This window comes from Sciurus carolinensis, chromosome 8, assembly GCF_902686445.1.
Source record: "Sciurus carolinensis chromosome 8, mSciCar1.2, whole genome shotgun sequence".
NCBI classification, from domain to species: Eukaryota; Metazoa; Chordata; class Mammalia; order Rodentia; family Sciuridae; genus Sciurus; species Sciurus carolinensis.
The window spans coordinates 89,371,984-89,396,113 of NC_062220.1; the positions used below are offsets into that span (position 1 = coordinate 89,371,984).

Here is a 24,130-nt window from a genome sequence, read left to right on the forward strand (position 1 = left end):
GGTTGTTCTTACTGTGATTGCTGGGTTATGACCATCTCCTCTTTCCAGAGGAAGACCTCGAGGCTCAGAGAGGCGAAGCAGCTTGTTCAAGTACACCCAGCTGGAGAGACCCGTTCTACCTGCCTCTCTTTACTCCTTGCCCTTTGCTACCCTGAGAGAAGGTCCAGATGTTCCAAGACCAGTGAGTCCTAGGGGACAGCAGACGGGGATCCTGATCGTGATGCTATTCCTGGTCCCATTCCAAGCCCCAGCCCCGCCCTTGTCTGACCTGATTACGGTGAGGCGGCTGAAGCAAGGCTGCAGCTCCCGCACGCCGTAGTCGTTGAGATTGTTGTTGTCCAGATCAAGGGCCAGCCGCTTGCGGAAGTGGTGCAGGACAAAGGAAAGCGCGCTGCAGTCAGCGGAGCAGGCATTGCAGAAGGTTAGCTTGAGGTAGTTGGCGCAGATGCCCTTGGCCGCCAGCTGCCCCACCTTCTGGCTCTGTGTCTCGTAGATGCAGCGAAGCATCCAGAGGAACGTGGGCATAGCCTGCACCTGGCTGAAGCCCCCGGACTGAACCCGGGGCAGGCTCTTCAGGTAGGCGCGCAGGCTGGCAAACAGGTGTGACCACAGGGCCTTGCGCTTTCTCCGCAGGGTGGCTGCGGGCACCAGGTGCTGCAGGAGTTTCTGCCTGGCTTTGGACAACAGCCCGCACAGGAAGAGGTTGGTAAACTGAAAGTGATCCTTGTTTTTGAAGGGGTCAGAACGGGCCAGGCTGCGGCCCCCCAAGCACTGGAAAGGAAAGAAGGGAGGATAGCAGGACTCTCCAGCTGCCTCTCCAGGAGGTGCCCACTCCTGAAAGAACCTGAGCAGCTCCCGGTGTCCCACCTTGTTGTCCACCACAAGAAAGAAGGCGGTAAAGAAGGCCTGGAGAGTGATGTGGAAAAACTCATAAGACTGCTGTCCCCCTTCAGGGGCCAGTTCTGGCACGGCCCGCAGGAAGCCCAGCTGCAGGTCCCCCTCCTGCAGCTCAGAGGCCTGCACCTCCGTCTGGGTGAACACGAAGAGGCTCCTCTCCATGCCGTGGTGGGCCACCTGTCCCAGCGAGCGCAGTGTGCGCCAGGCGGCGCTGAAGGTCTCGGCGGGGCTGCGCGTGTTGCGCTGCACCAGGCTGCTGGGCTGAGTCCTGTTCAGGTGGACCTCGGTGACCAGCAGGAAGACGTCGGTCAGGGTCACCGTGCAGTCGGGAAGCTGCGGGGAGCTTTCGAAGGTGGTGTGGAAGTGCTGGAAGCACCGGAAGATGATCCAGCAGAAGAGGGGCACGGCGCACAAGCTGCAGAGGTTGGGGTTGGCCTCCAGCTGCTGCAGCAGGCGGTCCTGCGCAGGGCGCTCGGGGAACATCTTCCGGGCATACGTCTGCAGATGGCTGGGGGAAAAGCCCCGGAGAAGCACCTTCTTCCGCAGGAGCTGGCGTGGCACCTCGACCCCTGTGCGGGCTGTGAGCAGCTTGCTGGCGCCCTTGAGCAGCCTCCCGCTGAGCAGGTTGGCCAGCAGGACCAGCGGGTGGGCGGGATCCCAGGGGCAGCAGCTGTCAGGCACGCGGCTCAGGTCGAAGTCCGAGTGCAGCTCGTCCAGGCCATCGAAGGTGAAGAGGGCCACGTGGGGAAAGCGCAGCAGAAAAGAGAACACCTCGTCAGGGTCCTGCTCCGGGTAGCAGAAATGCTTGAAAAGCAGATCCTGAAGGCACAGCGTGTCGCTCTCCTTGAAGCAGCTGAACATGCGGCAGCGGAAGTGGAAGAAGAACTTGACCCCCACGTCCAGCCGGCCTGAGGCCCAGAGGCTCTGCAGCCGCTGCAGCAGCATGGATTTGCCTACACCCGCGTCCCCGAATACGAAGATGGTCTCCCCGTGCTCGTTGAGGACGCCCGAGCTGTGGTCCAGGAGGCAGGACAGGCTGCCCAGGCTGCCCAGGCTCTCGTTGCTGAAGCTCACCAGCTCCATGGTGGTGTCCATGTAGGTCTCCTCCAGCAGCAGCTCCTCTTTCTGGGCGTAACACAGCATGAACTTGGAGTCACAGCCCAGTTGGTGCCGGAGCTTCTGGGTGTACCTGCTCACTGGAGAGGGGGGTAGCGGGGCACATGCCCGGGTGAGGGAAAGAGAGGAAGAGAGAGAGAGAGAGGGAGGGAGAGAGAGAGAGAGAGGGAAGGACGGGGAGAGAGAGAGAGAGAGCTGGAAACCGCATCAAACAGGGAGGTATCAAGGAAGAAAGGCAGGCACTCAAGTAAACCAAACCCACACCCCAGGACCCCTGGCATTTCTCCAATGCAGGCCTTCTGGAGCCTGGAAGAGCTCACCCTTCAGAAACTGAGTAGCCCCAGATTTCCATACCTCTGCTTGACTTCCGTTTTACCCCGCTAGAGGGCGACACACCTCAATTGGGATCAGAGTCTGAGACAAGCCTCCCTTGTCTTCCTGTCTCCCTTGTCTTCCTTGTCTTCCCCTGGCCCCAGTGTTGTCACTCAACTCTAGCCGAAGAAGCCCCCACCCACTTGAGAGCCAGGCCAGATGGTCCTGCTGCCCTGCCCCATCCCTGTTCAAATACCATGAGCCAGTCCCCATTGAAAGTTTTATTGTTAAAGAAAAAATGACCCTGGCCTTTCTTTTGCTTTGCAACACTGTTCTTAAAGCAGGTAGTCTCACAAAGCCAGATGCCAGAACTTTTTATACAATGATGAACATTGATCTGGTTTACAAAGGAGCCAAGTGCCTCACCTAAAACACCACATCTAGTACACTGAGATGAAAGGTAGCACCAGCCCTGGTGCCCAAGCTGTGGGCCTTGGGTCACTGATGTTTGGCATAGCCACAGGGTAAGGCCTGAGCAGCCCACAGGGGCAGAGATGTTCACATGGGTGCCACGCGCCCAGCAAAACTGAGTGACAAAAACAGGACTTAACACCACAAAGCAGGTAGTTCTTCCCCAAACAAAAAGCTGTTCCCTACATTCCTTTATAATAGTCTTAATTATAATTCAATTAGCAAAAATTGGATACCCATGTATACTTCCAGATTCATCTATAATCCTGTTCCATCAACTTCCCAATTTGGTTGCCTATTTAAAATTTGTAAAGTGAAATGTATTTTATTTATCACTTTATAGACCATAAATTTCACTCATTAAAGTGTTATAGAGCTGGGGTTGTAGCTCAAGTGTTAGAGTGCTGGGTTCAATCCTCAGCACCACATAAAAAAAATAAATGAACCAATAAAGATATTGTGCCCAACTACAGCTAAAAAATATTTTTAAAAAGTGTTATAGACTTATCAATAACATTTACAAATGTACAAAGTAGTCTTTTGCATGCAGCTTCTTATAGAGTGAATTATACTTTAAAGGTTAGGAAATAACTGGCTAAAGGAACCAATGGAGAAGTCCTTTGAAAGGACTACTCACCATGGAAATATTTTTCTTTTTTTCATAGGGAAGGAGCAGTAAGAGCAAGATGCTGGCCATGGATGGTAACTACAGGAGTAAGTCCATCCCTAGCCCTAAAACTGCTTGTTGGCCATTGGCCTTGTTCTCTCTAAACATACACCTAGCTCTCTAGGTATGTTCTTTGTTTCTGTTTCCAAGGTCAAGCTGTACTTTTTTTTTTTTTGGGGACTCATATTAAACTCAGAGGTGCTTTACTACTGAGCCCAATCCCCAGTCCTTTTTATTTTTTATTTTGAGACAGAGTCTCAAAATAAATTGCTGAGGCTGGTCTCAATCTTGCAATCCTTCTGTCTCAGTCTCCTTAGTATCCAGGATTACAGGCATGTGCTACAGTGCCCAGCAAGAATTAAGTTAATTTTATTAGTAGTTGCTCTTCCACCTTGAGGTGGAACCTGAGGCTGACTTTTATGCCCACCGGGGTCTCAGTGCTATAGCATTTCCAGACCCAAGTTCCTTTTGCACAGGCACCCACAGTCCCCCTGGGGCTGACTCATACCTGGGTCGGTGTTGACAATAACTTTGCTCTGAATGAGCTGGGAAGGGGAGAAGCAGATCTCCGACAGCCACGGCCTGAGGTCCACGTAAGCATCTGCGAGTTGCTGGAGCACGTAGAGGAAGAACTCAGAAACCTCCTCACCCTTGCTCTGGACCAGGTCCAGAAGTTTTCGGACCTGGTAGCAGCACAAGCATAAGGGCATGAACTGGTATGAGAGGTTCTTCCTGGCAGAAAGACCCCTAAGTGAGCTTAGTGCAGGGCTCTGGGCTCTTACTTCAGCCAGTGTGAAATTTAACGCATTAGAGACCTAGCATCTTCTAAATAGACCTCCTTAGCAAGAAGCAAAACCAGGAACTTACATGAGTCTAAAAATAAAAAAGTTCAGATTCACGACTAGAGCCATATCCACGCATGGAATTCTGTCTGCTTTTCCTGGGGACTGAACCCAGGGCTTCATGCATGGGAAGCAAGTACTCCACTACCAAGCCACATCCCTGCTTTTTATCTTAACCTAGCACTATTGCCATCAGGAATGAGTATGGAGGGGGAGGGAATCATCCTGGGGCATAATGAAGCAGTAGCTGGGCCATGCAGCAAGAGGGTAACAGAGCCCCATATGTATTCTATGTTTTAAATAGCCTTTTTGTTATTAAAAGGGCAGGGGGAAAGGCAGGGAGATCACACCAGTGTGCTACAGGGTTTCCTCCAGAAACCATTCAGGTCTCTCCAAGTTCCAGCAGCATCACTAATAGGTTCTGTCATTCCTTCAAGTGTGAAGGAGTTGTGGGTCTCAAATGTATCTACAGAAGGTAACAGCAAGCTTAGGTGAAACTAATTGTTGCTACACTGCCCACAATGGAGTGTGGAGACTTCCTCCTCAGCGACCCACCTTGGGATGTAGTACTTCCTAAAGAGAAGGCCATGCCCATCCAAGTCTCAGCCTGCTACCAGCAGCCCTCAGGGTTTCAAGGCACTTAATGAACATCACTACTAGTGTTCTGTGCTCATTTGCTTCTTTTCTCCCATTCATTTAAAGTGGATTTAAAAATAAGTTGTCTGGGGCTGGGTGCAGGGGTGCATGCTTGTAATCCCAGTGCTTGGGAGGCTGAGGCAGGAGGATGGTGAGTTCAAAGCCAGCCTCAGCAAAAGCGAGGCACTAAGCAACTCCCTGAGACCCTGTCTCAAAATAGAATACAAAACAGGGCTGGGGATGTGGTTCAGTGGTCGAGTGCTCCTGAATTCAAGCCCAGTACCAATAAATAAATAAATAAGTTGTCTGGGAACACAGCAATGACAGGTGAGATGTAGGAGCTTGCTCCAACCACAAGCACAGAAGTGATATGCACAAGGTGCAAATAAGTCAATAACTAGGGCACTGATACTCTAACAAGAGCATCTGGCTTATCCATGGTGGCTAATGCTACTACCAGCCTGTCATAGCTGGTAGTACAGAGCTTGTGGACAAGTATGTAAGTGTATAAGATCAAGACTTCACATTGTGCTGAAGGGTGAGAAGGAAATTATTGGAACGCTTCTAGGATTTGATGACTTTGTTGGTATTCTTTTAAAAAGGGGGGGTGGCCTAGGTTTTAAACATGCTTTTACTAATACAATGAAATCACACCAGAAGGAAGGATTACTAAATTAGATCAGATTTTGCTAAATGGAAATTATATAACAATGATGATTCCTGGAGGAGAGGCCCTGAAGTATAAAATAATTTTTTGACTTATGCTAGATTCCGTTTTGTTTTATATGGCAACAAAATAGATTTTTTAAAATTGTCTAACATTTGGATTCTCTAAAGCTAATTTTCCCATTAAAGGGAAATGCTTTGAAGATGTATTGTATGACCCTTGTTCTAAATTAATCATGATTATCTTGAAAAAAGAAGAAATTAGTGGGGGTTTTTTGGGGGGTGGGTACCGGAGATTGAACAGGGGCATTCAACCACTGAGCCACATCCCCAGTTATTTAGAGACAGGGTCTCACTGAGTTGCTTAGTGTTTCGCTTTTGCTGAGGCTGGCTTTGAACTTGCGATCCTCCTGCCTCAGCCTCCTGAGCTATTGGGATTATAGGTATGTGCCAGTGTGCCCGGCAATTAGTTTGCTTTTGAAGACTAAAAAATAAAGGTGTTTGGGGTTAGAAAAAAAACCCAGTGTGAAATTCTGCGCAGTGTACTAAACTCCCAAAACCCTTCGCTCAGATCAGTAGCGACAGGGTACTTCCAGCTTCAGTGGCATAAGTTCTGCTAGGATCGATCCCCATGACAGAGCACCTTGTCAGGTTGGGTGGGGCAGGCACCCACGATCTCCGCGTCCTCTGCTGAGAAGTAGTCATTCTCCAGCAAGTTGTCCAGCAGACACTGAGTGTTACGGATGTGAGTGACCAGAAGTTCCCGGTTGAACTTCAACAATTTAATGTGGGAGTCAGAACCAGCTGGGATGACTTTCCTCTCACTGTGCTCCTGCGTTTCCATAGTTAAAGTAGCAAGCAGCTACTTTTCCCCCATTCATCTTTGGCTTCATGAGTCCTCCTGGTACAAGGGCAAACAGGATTCAGGACTCTCCAGAGTCCCTGCCTCTCAATGCAGATGCTGAAGAGATAAAGGAAATGATCAACAAAGCAATAGCCATGGAAGGGTTCCCCCATCCCTCTCTCTCACTGGGTTTCTTTCTTTAGAGCAGGAAGGAGTCATGCTTATGACTTTTCTCTGAGATTCATTCAAGAAAGAATATATTTAATTACTTCGGTTTTTTGGTTTTTAATAATTGCAAGGGTAAGTGAACAAAGGTATCCAACTCTTGTTTAGCAAGGTCCCCTAATTTTTATTATCTTCTTTTAAAAAGCAAAATTGTGCCTGAATTCTAGACTGTGATAGAAATAGAAAGGTGTATTATCTTACATAACAAGGTTAGCTGGGATTGCAGGTGTCTGCATCCTCCAAAAGCACAGCAATCCCAGAACTGGGAATGGAGGAACTACAGGGGATGGTGGGATAAAGAGTGTGAGCCAAAAATGACTCAAGGAGACGGCCTTCATGAGATCTCCTATGGCAACCAGAGCCAAGGAACCTGGGGACAATGATGTGTCATTACTACCCCTTCTGTGTTGAGCCATAGACCTCCATTGGTTCTGCTATCTTCATACCTTCAGCAAAGTCTGTTCCACGCAAACACCATATGGAAGGAAGTCAAAATATTTTAACACAATATTCTCCCCTTAAGTCTTCAATTTTTTTTTCTGGAATCTGCAAAACTGAAACAGAAGAAAAGTGTTTTGAAAATGCTATTGTACTGAATGGTGAAGGAATGGTGAGACTGCTAATAAGATAATTTTTAAATCAGAACTCCAGGATCTGAGTACTTTCTGTACCTTTTCCTCTCAGGACAGGATTCCAAACATTGGTCATTTGGGTACCACATCACTTGTTCTGTTGTTGTTGCCATAATTAAGTCCCACCTGTACTTTCCTTGCTTAACTTTTTGAAATAAATTGAGTTTTAAAAACTCTAATAGATTAATTTTAAGGGAAGTTTTAGGTTGCCATTAGAAACATGAAAAAAATTACTTAAATAAATTCACCAGAAATAAAAAATGTAAGTATATTCCAGCTGGTGGCTTATGAGTGTGAGGCCCGTTTCCTCCTGGAAGCACTTGAGAGACGTTAAAGACCTAGTAGCGCAGTATTGAAGACTTTCTCTTTAGGATAATGACATTGATGATGCAGGTTTTAATGTCTTGCTCTCTTCTTTAGGAGGCTGGGAATGGGGGTGGCACACTCCCTTATGCCTCCCTTGCCCCTCTGTAGTTTGTGGCAGGCTAGCTCAGACGCTGGTAAGGACGTGGAGTCAAGACCCCAGACTCCGGGAGTTGGGTGGAAGCAGGCTTGTGGCGAGCAGCCTGCAAACTCGTTTATTGTGGGAATAGCCATACATTTTATAGGTTTCTTGCCCAATCACAATGTGCCACGGGGCATTAGACCACCAGGCTCCCATACGGGTTCCCTTGGTAACACTAGGTCAACTTGGGGCAGTTGTTTACTTTCCTAGGTAGGAGAAGCGGAATGCTCCTCCCTTCAAGTTTACACACTTGAGACACTGCTGCCAGTCAAAACTAGGATTTCTCCCAACATTTCCCCCATTTTTATTAATTTGGACAAGGGATTCCTTCAGGAGGACTTGATTGACCTGAACCTTTGTGATTCTTTTGATGAAAATGGACCACAAACATTTAAGAACTGCAAGTATTATAAGGAAGAGTATGCAGGCTAATCCTAGCATTACAGTAGGATTTAGCATATTAAGCAGGTTCTATTTAAAGGTGATAACATAGACCTCTCTCAAGAGAGAGAAGGGAGCCATGGCTAATGTTCTAAAGTCCCAAGAAGTGAGCGCACCCTACATCCTTTATAGGTTAAGGTCTCTTTTGTCCTCCAGTTCTTTCCCCCCTTATCTCTCCTTCCTGCCTATGTGACTAGGCCTGGTTTTGCAGGTGAGATGCATAAAGTGAGAAGCGAATGGGCAGGGGAAGGGCCAAAGTGATTCAACCAGGTAAATCTGGTAATCAATGGGCTCTGCAGATGCTTGACATTCCATTCTCCCAGGGGCAGTCTCCAACTTCCAGAGGCAGATGGCTTTCATGGCCTCCATTTCCTCTATTTGACCGGATCCCCTATTTCTACACTAACTGTCTGTCCCCAATTCTGGCTTCCTGCTCCATCTCTTCCATGATCCCATAGGAACAGCAACTTGTCTCCCTAAACTGTTCCTGTAAGGACCACCACAGACATCACCATCTCCACCATGAAAGGTGGACATTTTCTCCTGATTTCTGGCCACCTAAGCAAAACACTATGTCACTGGTCGGCCAGCTGGTAAGGAGGCTGTTCACAGGGAATTTCCAGAGCCCTGGTTTGGGATTTACAGGGGGCCGTTAGCATAATTCAGCAGGATGTCAGCAAGACAAAGGGAGGAACTGAGTACTGCCAGGGTCAACAGAATCCAAAGGGAGATCAAATCCATACCATGCACACCGTACAGAAATTCAAAGTTCATGGGCATCTGTAACTAGGAACACCAGCAAGCCAGGGATCTCCTGGCCCTGAGAAGATTTTACTGTATTTTCTGGTAAAGGGTGGGCCCTTCTGAGAAAAGGAAAGGCAAGACCTAGGTCAGGCCAAGGTCAGGTTTCTGGGAGCAGGATTGTTCTGCTGGGTGGGGCTCTCTGGCCAGTGGTGTGGAGCAGTGAGGTTGGAAGCTGCAGGGAGAACTTGGTGAAGCAGCTCTAGCACACAACCAAGGGATGGGGGGTAGGGACCAAGGCCATGGAGGAGGTGAGAAAATAATACCCACTGCAGAAGAAAAGACAACGTCAAACGGAAAAACGAGGGAAAAAAGACAGGGACAGGAAGGCTGCTGCTAAAAGTCATCTCTTTTTTTTCTTTTTCTTTTTTTGGTACTGGGGATTGAACTCAGGGGCACTTAACCACTTAGCCACATCCCCATCACTTTTTATTTTTTATTTAGAAACAGGGTCTCACTGAGTTGCTCAGGACCTTGCTAAATTGCTGAGGGCTGGCTTTGAACTCATGATCCTCCTGCCTCAGCCTCCTGAACCACTGGGATTACAGGTGTTTAAAAGCCACCTCTTGAGGCAAAGGCAGATGTGGGTAGAGCCTGTTGGTGAGGAAGTCCCTGAGGGAGACAGGGGCAGGGTTAGATAGGCACCTCCCACTCGCTCCCCTTCTTTTTGGATTGTTTGGTTGAAATAGGGTCTTGCTGTGTTGCCCAGGCTGGTCTTGAAATCCTAGGCTCAAGTCATCCTCCTGCCTCAGCCTCCAGAGTAACTGAACTATGTCACACACCACCACACCTGGCTCTTTCTGGCTCTCTGGTCTGCCCTGAGAGAGGCTTAATTTTCAGGGTGAGAGAATCCCAGGGGCAAATCACCACCCCAGGCTTCTTGTAGAAATAGGAGCCCAGGTCCCATCTTGCAGTTTGAACTTCCAGACTAAATATAAAATCTGCAGCACCTGGTAGAGAAGACCCAGGTAAAAAAAGAAAGGAAGGAAGGGAGGGAGGAAGGAAGGAACAGTAGAAGGAAATCCACATGAATTGTGATTTTGTTTTTCATACCAGGAATTGAACCCAGGGGCACTTAACCACTGAGACAAATCCCCAGTCCTTTTTATTTTTATTTTGACAATAGTCTCACTAAATTGCTTAGGGCCTCGCTAAGTGGCTGAGGTTGGCCTTGAACTTGTGATTCTCCTGCCTCAGCCTCCCTGGGATTATAGGTATGCACCACCCCGCCCAATTAATTGTGATTATTTTTGAGTGATGACAGTGATTTCTGTTACTTTGATTTTGGGAGGCATATTCCAAATTATCAAAAACAAAATACTTTGTAAGGGGAACTTGGAACCCTAGAATAGAGAGGGGTATCTGTCAGTCAAAAGTCTGGGGACGGCAAGTGGGGCCAGGGGGTTCCCAGGGTTTTGTCGATGATCTATTATCGGAACTTAGCACCACCCCAGGAGATGAGGTCACAGGGACCCATCAGAGAAATGATTATCCTCGAGAGTAATTGCGTCTCATGGGCCCAAACCAACTTTCTGCCCCTAATCACAGGGAGGGCCCCAGAGAAATCAGACACTCACGTTCAATGTCACTTCTAAGGAGGGATTCATCCCAGGCTTTTTTCTTTCCTCTTGGTTACCCAAGGGCACCCTGAGAGGCGGTGTTCTCCAGATGTCCTTTCTAGGTTTTAATAATTTATTTTCGTTTTATTTTTCCTCTTTTTTTTTATAGTGACAACAACTGGTTACTGTAGAAAACATGAAAGATGAAAAGAAAGAAAGAAAAAGAAAAGGGAAAAGGAAGGAAAGGCAGAAAAAAGTTTGGAGGGAAAAAAATTGTCACCTATCACCCATATGCAGTAACCATGTTCTGAAGCTTTTCCTTTCAGTTTTCATCTATGTGCACTGATGGGTGAACTGGGTTCTGCTGTGTTCGGCATCACACGCTGTTTCCACTGTGCCCGTGCCTTTATCTCAGGGTTCTTTGTGACTGCCAGGGTTCTCCTGAGCTGCAGAAGCTGGTTTCTGACCAACCCACCAGGCTTCCAGAAAGCCGAACACTTTGCCTTACCTGGCTTTCCTTTTATAAAGAGAAGAACAACTCACCAGCCACGGCGCTGCTCCACATCCTGCCCCTGTGCAAGTCCCCAGGCCAGAGAGAGACTCGAAGGTGACGGCAGGTGGTAGCACCTTCCCTGGCTCGACCCTGCCTGCCTGAGCTGTGCAGCAAGCCTGGGTGCTGCTCAGCAGCCTCCACCAGCTGCCAAGTCAGCCGACAGAGTTCTACCCTCAACCCGACCTGAGAAATGGCTGTCGGGGTGGGCATGGGTGGGGAGCAGTAGACATGCCTCCGTGATGTGGCAGCCTCATGCATTCCTTCTGCACAGATTCACTGTGCGCTTGCTTACGGTCAGCCTGGTTCTGTGAGGGGCCCCAGCAGGCAGATGGTCATTGCAAACACAGAGTAAGCACTTTGGTTGGGGACCTGCAGTGACCCAATGCTTTACATACTCTGTGAGAGGCAGGCTTAAATGCACAGTCTCTGGAGTCATTCCAACTGAGTTCAAACTTGATCATTAGCAAGTTAGAAGGAAGCTCCTGCTGCATGGACCCCAGACGGAATGGACTGGTTGCTAGTAGTTTTTTCAGGTTCAGGGAACAGGGCACACACCAAGGTGATCTCTGTTCATGGGCTTTATCGGATCACTCATTGATCACTCATTTATCGCCACTCACTAGCAAGTTAGCCAGCTTTTCTGGGTCTTGATTTCCTCAAAATGAGAATCCCTGCCTCAAAGTGTTGCTGGAAGAATTGAGTTAATGTGCATGAAATGCCTAGACCAAGGCTGGCAGACAACAGATCCTCAGTCATTTTCAAAACATTTGATCTTTTCTATTATCTCCATCCTTACCACAACCGCAGGTGGCCGAGATGGATGTTACCACTGCTTTCCAAATGAGAAAGCAGGTTAAGCAGCTCCACATCCTCACGGGGTTTACAACTGGGCAGAGCAGACGGATCCAGAATGAAGAATGAGAGTATAAATGGAACAAGAAATGCAGAGAGAGCCTGGCACATCTAAGCTCTCCAGAGGACTTCCTTGGGCACCGGTCATGGTGATCACAGAGGTGTCTGCTCCATGGGAGCCCTATGCAGTGAATGGTGACAGGCAGATGTGGTTAGAGCCCCTCTCCCTTAGGGAGTTTGAATTTGAGGCACACAGACACTGGCTGTAACTCAGAGACATGAGTAATAGCCAAATGGTCTCCACAGCCACCAGGCATGGCAGCCCTTATTCCATGTGGTCTTTTAAAAAACACCATGAACAGAAACTTCCCTGCATGTCCTTGTTCCCTCCAGCCTGTTCACACTAGCAAATATAGTCCAGTTTAGCAAGGAGCTTTGTCCTATGCCATATCATTCAGCAGTACCCGGATGCAGAGGTCACACTGCCTTGAGTGTGGCCGTGACTCTTTACTCCCAGAACAAGCAGACAGAATCTTCTCCCAAGACAGAATTTGGCCTCCATCCCAACTGATGAGGGCTGGGCAAGAAGTCATTTCCCACCATCTACATGGGCCTTATGAGTTTACTCTTTGCTAAGACATCCAGTTCTTGGAAATCATCATTCTTTCTCTTTTAAACAAATGTATTTCAAAATGAACGGCGCAGCCTTCTGCAAACTGGTGTTGCAATAGCAGCAGATAAGATTCCAAACTTCAGAGTCCTAGTCAGGGAAACATTCTTTAAGAATGTAGCAGAAGCTAACTCTGAGTTAAAACTCAAAGACTAAACAAACAAAAACCAGTGAGATTTACATAAGTCAGGCCAGTCTGCAGGCATTTCTTTTTGGAAACTTTCTGCATTTATATTAGAAACAAATAGAATTGTAAACAAAAGCAAGGCCAGCTTTGGAGTCTGGCCCAGGTCATCTCCTTGAATGCATCCTGCTTCTCAAGCTCTTTTCTTTCTTGAAATTCAAGTTCTCAAGCAGCCTTCTGCTCGGGAACATTGGCAGCCCCAGGCAAAGGCTAGTGCTTTTATATACACAGAAACAGGCTTATGAGATGGGACTTTACTGTCCACATGGTTTTCAAAGACTTCCCCACCCATTCCTTGAAGACCAACACAGTGGTAGATACATGCCACTAGTTAAAAGCTCAGGTGGTCCTCTTGGAGACCTAGGTGACCACTCTGTCCCTCCTTGCTTTGACTCAGGACATGTGAACAGAAGTAGAGGGAGGTGATTTGGGCAGGCAGCTTTAGGTGTCAGCGCACTATTTATCAATGGGCAACTCTTCTCTTGCACTATGGTCGACACCATGCAAGATGGCGGCTGCTGCATCAGCCCAAGCCCAGATCCACAGATAATGCCAGTAGTGGCACCCTTGCCAATCCTTGATGCAGAGTGTGAGCAAGAAATAAACAGTGCTGGAGCTGCTGAGATCATCTGTCACCGAGACACAGCCACTCCCAGTAATTTGCTGAATACAATTTTAGACAAGAAGAGCATTCTGGACATGAAGAAACTGAGGCCCGAGATGAGAAGTGATTGTCTAAGGTCAGTGGGATTCGAAGCAGAGCAGGAATAGTTAAGATGTCCAGCCCGGGAAGCTCACCACAGTCCTCTCTCTCCCTCACGACACTGCAGTTTCTATAGGACAGAAACCCACTACATTAAAGGAGGCATCTCAGTAATCACCTTGTTCTAAAAAACTTTGGCTTTCGACTCAAAGATCCTGCTAGCCTAGAAAGAAAATGCTCAGTGTCCATTTAAACGATAGTTCCTTAAAAGCAAACATACATGGGGCACAAGGCTCTCCCTGTGCACCTGGAAGTGAAAAGCTCCTCCTGGTTTGGTGAAATACCACAGTGAATCAGATGAGTTTCTTCTGAGTGACAGCAGGTATATTTTGTCTTTGATTTAGGAGGAGGCTATCAACTCATGGACTGATTTGATATAAGGAATCTAAAGTGAAAAATTAATACCAGCAAAAATAGCACAGAGCAAAAGTCAACAAAGATGATTTTCAAGTAGGTTTGTTTTTTTTTTTTTTAATCCAAGGACCTCAAAAAACACTATACGGAAGAAATGCTTCCTGATGACCTAGATGTTTTACCATTTCCTTTATCTTGTATTTCCCCTTCTTTTCCTGAATCACTGAAAAACACTCTCAGCTCAGCTGCCTCCGTGGAACATTCTCACCCTGAATGGTGTTTTGATTTCCGTTTCTTAGCAGCAGATGTGTGATGCCAAATGGACGACTCTCTTTCCCACCCCATACCTGCTCCCCATTCAAATGGTTACCAAGGGTACCACTATAGACACTGTCTCCCTTTTTGTTAAGATCACACCTACCACTAAAGTCTAACCAGGAGAAACATCTACAGCAAAGCTAGAACTTGCTATACTTGCCAAATGGGCTTCCAGAACATTCTGTCTACCACAGTTTTGCACAATTGAAATATAAGATTAGTAGTATTTATTAATTAAACTAAGTTAAAAACCATTTTAAAATTAAAAATTAAAAGTTAAAAATCATTTCCTGGCTACCCACCTCAGGGTTGATATTATCCAGATGGCAGTATGTCATTAGGACATTCTGGCTCCACCAACTTGACAATAACCCCTAACACAATTTGGACATATATCCACACATGCTGAGGTTTGTGGTTGCATTCTCCTTTAGGAAACTACTTCTCTCTTGAATCACATTCATGGTGGTGAATTGAATGCAAAACCACCTCCCAAGAGCAGTTTTGCAAGTGATGAAGACAATCACGCTGAAATCAGATGACATGAACCCGGATATTCAGGGATAGGGCGATCGTGTGAATTACTTGGCTCACCACCTTCAAGATACCCAACAGTGAGGCAGGAGGATGATCACATCCCAAGAGCAATCCAACAGGAAGCTCATGCCCAGCCTATCTTTATACACTCTGCTACAGTTGTATAGGGAACACATACAATCTGTCAACTCACGTGGGTCCTACTTTCTCTGCTGCATAATCCTCAAAAAACCACAATTTGGGTTTTTTTTTTTTTCTTCTTCTGATTTTCTTGATTGTTTTTTCAATTCATTAAGGAACTTAACCCGGAAAACAAGCCCAACCTGGTAAGCCTCAGCCATGCCAGTAAACTATAGGTGCATAAAGTTACAGTGATTACTGGACACTTTGAAGCTCCATTAACACTCACTTACTTTAAGGATCTGGAAGTACATAGTCCCTCAGAATTTCAAAGCAGATGGAAGCTGGTCAGCCCCTCTCCATATGCCTTCTCTCAGCTTCTCTCCTTTCTTTTCCCCTTCCCCCTCTCCACCTCTCCTTCCCTCCATCTTTCTCTCATGAGAAAGCACCATATAATCTGAGCCCCAGACACACAGACACTGCCACTCTGCCCACAAAAAAAGGAATGCAGACACAGCCAACGTAAGCACTTGGGGTGGGACTGTGATGAAATACAGAACGTCCTTTCACAGCTGCCTGGACCTTTGGAGGAGCCAAGCAGCTGCCTCTCATTCTTCAGAGTAAGGAACTCCTTTTTCTGGTCAAGAAACCCTGTTCAGAGTGCATGGAGGGCCAGCCCCTCAACTCTGCTGGGCTCCCAGAGTAGAGTGGAATGTTGTCCTACCCACCCATTTTAGAGATGCAAAAACTGAGGCCATCAGCAGGGCAGAAACTTGTCTGGATTAACCAAAACTAGAATCCAGGTCTCCTGGTACCAAGGCAGTTGCTTGTTTCGCTTACTTCTGGTTAACCCTTAGCAGGTAAGAGTCCGCCATGTCCCAGTGGGGACTGACACCTGTCCAAATGGGTAAAGGGCAGGGGTCCCACCTCACTTTATCCCTCCCCTACAGAAAGGGTGTACTTTATCCCACCCCTCTCAGAGGAGGTGGTACTTTCTTTCCTACATTGATTATCAGTTGATAGTGGCAGGGAAGGGCAGAGACCCTGTAGCTAGACTACCTGGTTGTAATCACTAGCTGTGTGACTCAGGCAAATAATGCTACCCTTTTGTGCTTGTGTTTTCTTATCTGCAGAAAAAAAAAAAAAAAAAAGATAATAAGAGCACCTACATCATAGGATCCTACCTCACAGGATCACCACGAGGATGCAATGAATTGATACATATTCGGGGTTTAGGTCAGCCCTGATCACACAGTGACCTAGGAGATGGTGATCTAGGCCAGGAATTCTACCAGGAATCTTTGAGGCTCAGCATTTGACTATAAGGGATGGTGTCCATGTGGTTAGTTATTGTATCTCTAGCACATACAGGATGATAGAGAAAAACTGTCGAATGAATGGATCTGGCCCAACTCACTGCCCAAAGCCAGTGCTCACTGAAGAATATGTGCACTTCCATAGTTCATGACCTCACTCAGGGAATGCCAACTGCTAAGTTTATTAAGTAATCTTAATCTGTAAGTTCAGATTTGCAGGACCAGCATTTCCTATTTGCTCTAAGTCTTTCATATTAGCTGCTGCCTTAAAAAGGTTAACCAGAACCCAGCTCTCAGTTTCCAAAGTATTATCAGTACAATCGCTGGCTGCTTAAATACCTATTGCTTAGTAATTAGCCTCTCCCTACAGTGCCTTACGGGGTTGATGGGCAACTGTTGATTGACATTTTCCTGGTTTGGTCCTGGCTTTGAAAAACAAAGTTCCAAAAACACCATGCATGGTGTTCATCTCTGTGGGGTCAATGAATAAAAAACATCATAATAAGGACAGCTGACAGCAAACAACAGAGCCTTGAATCAGAAGCCCAGTCCTGGAACTCAGCAAAGGGATTAAGTGCTTATGCATAAGAAAGTGCTACACAAGGGACAGATCTGGAAGCCCGAGGACATCTGGAGGTGGTGTTTAGGACTGACACAGAAAGTGTCTGGGGCTTCTCCAAAGAAAAGCAGTTCACAAGAACAAAATGTATTAGTCACCACAGAAGCCTGAGTTGAAACTTGGCTGTGAGCAAATAAACACTGCTGACTGCTGGCCAGAGTGCTTAGCTGAAGGCTTGTGTTACCCCATTTGAGCTGGTTACCACAGCCAGCCAGCATCCGGGTCACGAATCTATCAGAGCTCAGCCAGAGAGTACCTGGCGTTCATGTGCATTGGCCCTGAGCAGCAATCAGACATTGAGCTGATGACAGAACCATAAACTCTGGACCGCCCTCCACAGAGCCCACTCAGTCCGGGCCAGGGCTGCTTACTGAGAGAGGTCCAAGTTTATGGAGAAGACCCACCAACCAGCCAAGATCCACCTGAGGGAGGAGAATCAGTCCATGCAGATGCCAGAAGCAAGCCAGCAGGCTCTGGTAGGGGCTTGGCCCAGTACAGGGGAACCTTTTCCGTCACCTGAAAGCTCAAATAAAGAATTTCTTTCTTTCAAACCCCACACCTTCCACGTATATGCAAACTCAATTGCTGGTAGTTGAATTTGAGTTTTTTGAAGCAGTAATTTAATGTGAATTTTCAAAGGTGATAGGGTGGGACCCAAACAGTGTCTCATGCCTGTAATCCCAGCAGCTCGGGAGGCTGAGGCAGGAGGATCACCAGTTCAAAGCCAGCCCCAGCAACTTAGTGAGTCCCTAAGCAACTCAGTGAAACCTTGTCGCTAAATAAAATATTTTTAAAAGGGCTGGAGATGTGGCTCAGTGGTTAAGCACCCCTGGGTTCAATCCCTGGTACCAAAAAAATAAAAAGGTGATAGGGTGGGGAAAGCATCCCTTTGGGGAATTCTGGGAGACAGAACAGATGTCTGAAAACCTGCCCTGGATGTCCCCTTCCCTTAGCCAGGGGCTTCCTGGCATTTTGTGTCCACAATGACTGACTCCTGACCCCACTCGCCCAAGCCCCCTTCACTCTTCGGAGTCTTTTTTTCTGCTTTCAGGAACCAAGGACTAGAAGCCACCAGACCATCCACTGAGGCTCCTGATGAAGACTGCTGTGTACTTCGGAGGACCCCACCCACTCATACTCATCTGACCCAGAAAACTCCAGAGCTGGTGCTGTGGGCTAGGCACCCCTGGCTCTGAATCCTGGTCCCGCCCTCTTTCACTTTATTCTGAGCCTTGGTTCCTTTGTCTAGAAATTGAAAACTGTCATGTCTAACTCCAGAATTGTTTCACACTTTAACACAAGATTTACAAAGCTTAAGAAGTAGGGGTTGCTATGGTTTGAACATTTGTCCTCCAGAAAGTATGTGCTGAAAACAACCCTCAAAGTCACGTGTTTTCTTTTCTGCTTTTTCCTTTTTTTCATGCTGGGGATTGAACTCCAGGCCTCCCAGGTGCCAGGCCAGTGCTCTGCCACTTGGTTACACCCAGCAAAGACATATGTTAATGGTATTTGGAGGTGGGAGCTTTGGGAGGTGACAGGGTCTGGGGGCTCTGTCCTCAGGATGGGTTAATCTGTCATGGATTAAAGCATTAATGGATTAAGGGATGTTAAGGTTTGGATCTTAAATGTCCCCCAAAGGCCTGCATGCTAAAAGGTCTTGCTAGCCTGTGGCACTGGGAGGTAGTAACCTCATTTTTAAGAGGTAAGCCTTCATTGGAGGAAGTTTGGTCACTGGGGGCATGTCCTTGAAGGGATATTGGGACCCTAAACCCTTCCCTTCTCTTTGCTTCACAGTTGCCGTGAGGTGAGCAGTTTCCTCCATGATGCTCCCTGCCATGATGTTCTGCCTCTCCACAGGCCCAAAGGCAACAGGGCTGAGGGACTAAAAACTGAAACCTCTAAAATTGTAAGTCAAAATCAACATTTCCTCCTTTTAAGTTGATCTCTCAGATATTTTGTCAGTGTTGGAATCTAACACAATGAGTTATCAAGGGAGTGTGTTAGTTACCATGAGCATTGGTCTGTTATAAAAGCCAGTACGGTGGTCTCTTGTGAGCTCCCTCTCTTCCCCTCTGCAGAGTGCCTACCAGTAAGCAGGCCCACACCAGATAAGGTTCCTTGACCTTGGACTCCCAGCCTCTGAACTGTAAGAGATAAATTATAACTAATTTATAAAGTTCAGTGACAGCAACAGAAAACAGACTAAGATGGGGTTGTTAATTACCTTTTCTTTTTCTTCAACAGCTTCCCACTCACTGAACATTAGAATAAAATCTCAAATCCTTACATCTGCATCTTTGGTGCAGCTCCAAGTCCAAGTTGAAGAGGCTAGTTCCTGGAGAAGCAACTCCAGACTCCTCTGATCCTGGCACAGTTCTGATCCTCGGTGTCACAACATCCTGCTGTTTCCACTTAAAATCTTACTGAAACCGAGCCCCTTTAAAATTAAAAACAACTTTAAAATTAAAAGCAATTTGCTGGGTGTGGTGGTACACATCTGTATTCCCAGTGACTTGGGAGGCTGAGGCAGGAGGATTGTGTTTGAAGCCAGCCTCAGCCACTTCGTGAGGCCCTCAGCAACTTAGTGAGACCCTGCCTCAAAATGAAAAATTTAAAAAGGGCTGTGGATGTAACTTAGTAGTAAAGTACATCTGGGCTTAATCCCCAGTACCCAAAAAAAAAAAAAAAAATTAAAAGCAATTTCTCCATAACTGCTCCTTCCCGTCTATGGTTTCCTCTTCCTGAGAATGGAAACCTAGAAGCTACCGAGCTACTCCCTGGTGGGAGGGTTGGCGGAAAATGATTTGCAACGTGTTTCTGATTAGCACAGCCGCATAGAATCTGTATGTTTATTTCCTGCCTTTTGTCCCGCTGTTCACATCCTTGAGCCCCTGGAAGATGGGAATTGTGGACCAGAATGGTCTCCTCTATCCCTCAAGGTCATCTTTGCATAAATCTGTTTTCTTTCACCAATCTCCCCAAATTTAGAGGAAACTTCTATTCCCAGTAATATTACCACAATTGATAACTAAGTATTTTCTTGTTTGCCCACCCACCACCTTTGGATGGAAATTCTGCGCTCCCCATCTTTCCTCTATTGAGGTCCTAATCCCCAACATGGTAGTGCCTGCAGACAGGGCTGCATCAAAGAAGCAAATGCATCTTTGGTGGGACATTTGGTTAGGTTTAGATGAAGTGCTGAGGGTGACCCTCTTGACTGATGTCCTTATAAGAAGAGACGCAAGGAAGAGCTCTTACTTTCTCTTTCTCTGCCACACGAAGACCCAGCAATAAGAAGGCCATTTGCAAGCCAGGGTGATTTCACCTCCGAACCCAAATGCACTCATACCTTCAACCTCTAGCATTTAGGAAATTAAGTTCTGTTCTTGAAGCCACTTGTCCATACTAATTTGTTATAAAGACAGCTTCCAGACCCCTGCAATCTCCATTTGGCCTGAGACTGGGTCTGTTTCATTCACTGCTGCATCCCAAGTGTTTAGTAGACTCCTGGTCCTGGCAGGACCACCTGATGATATTTATTGAAAGGATGTGTTGAAGAACTGAAACCCCAAAGAGCCAGTAGGAACCAGGAATTCCAAATAGTTTTCTAACACTCTTCCACACCGGCTGGGGAGCCAGCAAAACACTTCACCCCGCTGGGAAAGCCAGAAATTGTCACCTCCTTCTCAGAAATGCTAAAGTATCCACCACTTGCTCAGTTGAGAATTTGCTTTTCTGGGCTCCCAGGCTCCATGGACATTGGGAAGATGGCCAGATCTCAAGAAGAGGAGAAAGCCACTGAGGTGGGAAGCAGAGGGATGGTGAGTAAGAGATTTCAAACAACGGGGTACACCTAGAACAGCCACCTGCGCTTTTGATGGAATTCTATTTTAAATACAGTCACTGTCCACCTGAGTCCCATCCTTGGAACTTCTGGGGCTGTTTTCTGTGCTCCTAAACACCTCCACACCTGTCTGGGTAAAGATATGCATTATTGCACCCAGATTAACAATCTCAGTGTGCACAGATGACATTTATTGCAAAACAAACACCATAATCCATCCTAAAAGTGTCAGTCAATACCAGTATCAGGGGTTTCTGTTTTTCATTTTTCTCTTTTTCAGCTCATATTAGGTAGCACACTACAAGTAATGGTTGAGGTTTACAAGTTACCCGAGTGCGCAGGAGGAGGAGGTCCCACAGTACTTCATAAGCAGCCATTTCTTTTGGAAGCTGGATCCCTCTGTACAGAAACAGGACTCTAGGCAGAACAGGTGCATCCCTGTCCATTACTCAAAGGAGGTGGTGGCCGGGGCGGGAGGGCAGGATCAGCAGAGACTGAGCCCTGCTCACTGTGCAGCAGGGGCAGAGGTTAAGAACAGGGGCCCTACCTACTTCAAGTCCCCGGCACAGCATTTATTCTCTGTCAACTTTGGGCTACTTAATCTAGTGAAGCCTTAGTGGTTTCATCTGTAAAATGGTGGAGGGGGAATGATAACTACTAGGTAGAATTGTTGGAAAGATTTAATAAGCTAAAACCCCAAATTAAAAGCCCTAAAGCCTTCCTCGTGCCCAGGAAGTCAGTGCAAGTGTCTGATGTTATTATTTGGGGTCTACTAAATCAGATGCATTGTCATTTCATTTAATCAAATTAAGCCTCAAACCAATTTTTCCAGACAGGTGGTTATCCCCATTTTATACCAAAAGCTGGGGCTCATGGGGATCAAGTACTTTATTCAAAGTCACACCAGCCAGACCAGCGCAGGAACCAAAGCAGTTGTCACAGTTATCATCACCATCACACTCACCAGTTCCTGAGAGCTAACCAGTGTCCTCAGAGCTTCACATAGATTAGCCAACAATACTCAAACACCCGGTAAGAAGGGAGTCACTATAACTATTTTATGAAGGTGGACAGGGAGTTGGGGAGGTTAAAGATCTCGGCCAAGGTTATGAGGTTAGTTAAGGAACAAGGTAAGGGAGGGATCCTCATTCTGACTCTAAAACTCATTTAAGTCCTGCCTGCCTGGCTTTTGTTACAGAGCTCATACCTCCATTGGAAATCACCGATATGCCTACTTTCATGTTCAGTGAACCCTGGTCTTGCTAAATGGGGTCAGGAATGGCCTTCTCAGTGAAGGGGCCTGTTTTCCTATATTATAAAGAGTTAGGCTACCCGCAAGGAAAAAGTCTAGCTTTCGAACACAGTTCTTTCCAGAAGGTTTGGTCCAAGATCATAGAAAGATAATTGGGAATGTGTTCAAATGAAGCACGGCCATTCTTGTCATTAGACCTTTAATCTTTTGGGAATAAGAGCAACGTGTGATATTCTCCCAAGTGCATCATCTCTCTCACCATCTAAGGAGTCTCCTCAGCCAGATGTGACTGCCCTATTCAGTTTGCATGTGGTTCCGGAATTACACAGTTAGTACATCCTCCCAGTTCCTCTGACCCCAACTTATATCATGGTGATGAGACACCAGAAAGGAAAGGGACATCGATATTCTGAAACAAACATACAAGGGATGTTTATTTACTAAAATTAAACATACAAAGGGTGTAATTTTAATAAAATTCACAGTGAGGGATGAATTATCATATTTTATAAAAATATTAATCTACCAGAACCAGGTGCTAATCTGTTGCTCACTTAGCAATGACCTGGCCCCATATCTTGACCTACTTATTAGCCCTTTAAACTATATGTTTTTTCTAATTTAGAGGAAAATCACTTCTCAGCTGAACAAATTCCAAAGTGGCAATTTACTAGAGAGTAACCTATTGATCATAATGAAGCATAACACAAAATCACCTGGCTGGCTGTAAAGAAGCCATCCCTTCTCAGGGAACTCTGTCCCATCAAAGGACCAAGAAAAGATGTCCTCAGAGTAATCGTCTCCCCAGCTGGCTCCATGGGTCCAAAGGCTGGGAGGAAGACAAAGAGGAAGGTGGTGGAGAGCTTGCCCTGGTCACCTCTGTGTAGTCATCTGCCTAGCTTGTGTGTGACAGTACCAGATAAAACTCAAGTTGAAATAAGAATCCAAGTCAGGATGTCTTGCTTCAACAATCTTTCTAGCACAGGGTAAAATCCATCAATTAATTGAAATGTCAATGACTACACACCTCTTCCCACTAGAGTCAAATTTGGAAGGAATACTATCTATCCTCCACACACTCTTCCCCCCACCCCTAGACTGGGGGTGAACCCAGGGGCTCTACTACTGAGCTATAGCTCCGTCCATTTTTATTTTTATTTTTTTATTTTGAGACAGGGTCTAGCTAAGTTGCCCAGGCTGGCCTCAAACTTGTGATCCTCCTGCCTGAGCCTCCCAAGTCAGTGGGATGACAGGCCTGTGCCCACCATGCCAGGCCTCAAAGAGCATTTGATGCAATGAAGAAGAGTTTTCCTAGAAACAAGTTTAGACCTACAGATGGCTGAAAGGAAGTCCTTGTGTGACATGCAACAGACTTCCCCAAGATGTCAAAAGACCAAAAAAAAAAAAAAAAAAAAAAAAAAACCCAAAAAACAAAAAAAGACCAGAGCCTGAAAACTTGCAAGATACCTACAGCTTCTGTGTGGCAAAAATTCAGCACAAGTAGAAATTTTAGCTTTCTAATTTCATCTTGCTAACTCTCCACTCCCCCTAAAGAAAAAGAATTATAGAAGAAACTGGTAACTCAAATCCTAGGTTTATATCTTAGATTTTTAACAAATAGTGAACCCCCCCCCTTTTTTGGAGAAAAGATAAAGCCCTGGTATCTTGTTTAAATTAATATCAGTGACCACACATACACTATAATACTTACTCTTCATACCTCTAAGACTTCACTGTTCACATTTGTAATGTCTGGTCTAAACAGTGTTGCTGCTGTTGCTATCAAAGTGACTGTCACATCACACTGCGTGAATACGAGGGTGAAAGTTTCAACTGGGATGCAGGCATCAGCAGTTGTAGGATTTGGGCTTCCTGATCTAGACTCTTGACTGTCTTTGATCATCAAAGAAAGAGTCACTACCCCTAGGCCAAGAGTCGGGAGTAAAACAGGAACAGCAGGTGCAAGATCTGAGACGGCTGCCAGCAGGCCATACACATGTGTGCCGACATCAGTCCCTGCTGGCAGCCCCTGTTGGAGGCCGCTTTGGGATATAGGAGGCAGTGGGGTGCAGGAACACTTAAGATTCAGGACAGCTTTCTTTTGTGAAGAAATTCATTCCTATCACATGCAATA

At 46.5% G+C, this 24,130-nt stretch overlaps 1 protein-coding gene across 2 annotated transcripts in view; it reads right to left on the reverse strand.

Annotated features, from left to right (window-relative positions):
- The window catches only part of Nod1 (nucleotide binding oligomerization domain containing 1), a 47,777-nt gene that overhangs the window by 21,308 nt on the left and 2,339 nt on the right, over positions 1-24,130 (reverse strand). Inside the window, exons 1-5 of one of the 2 annotated variants that reach the window (XM_047561516.1) lie at positions 18,909-19,013; positions 7,123-7,230; positions 6,251-6,568; positions 3,972-4,146; positions 269-2,093 (exon numbers count right to left, since the gene is read on the reverse strand). In XM_047561516.1, the coding sequence (XP_047417472.1) occupies positions 269-2,093; positions 3,972-4,146; positions 6,251-6,451 (2,201 nt within the window). In that variant the 5' untranslated portion in view covers positions 6,452-6,568; positions 7,123-7,230; positions 18,909-19,013. Of the gene's footprint in view, positions 1-268; positions 2,094-3,971; positions 4,147-6,250; positions 6,569-7,122; positions 7,231-18,908; positions 19,014-24,130 lie in introns of those variants that run through there. The other variant, XM_047561514.1, reaches the window with a different exon arrangement.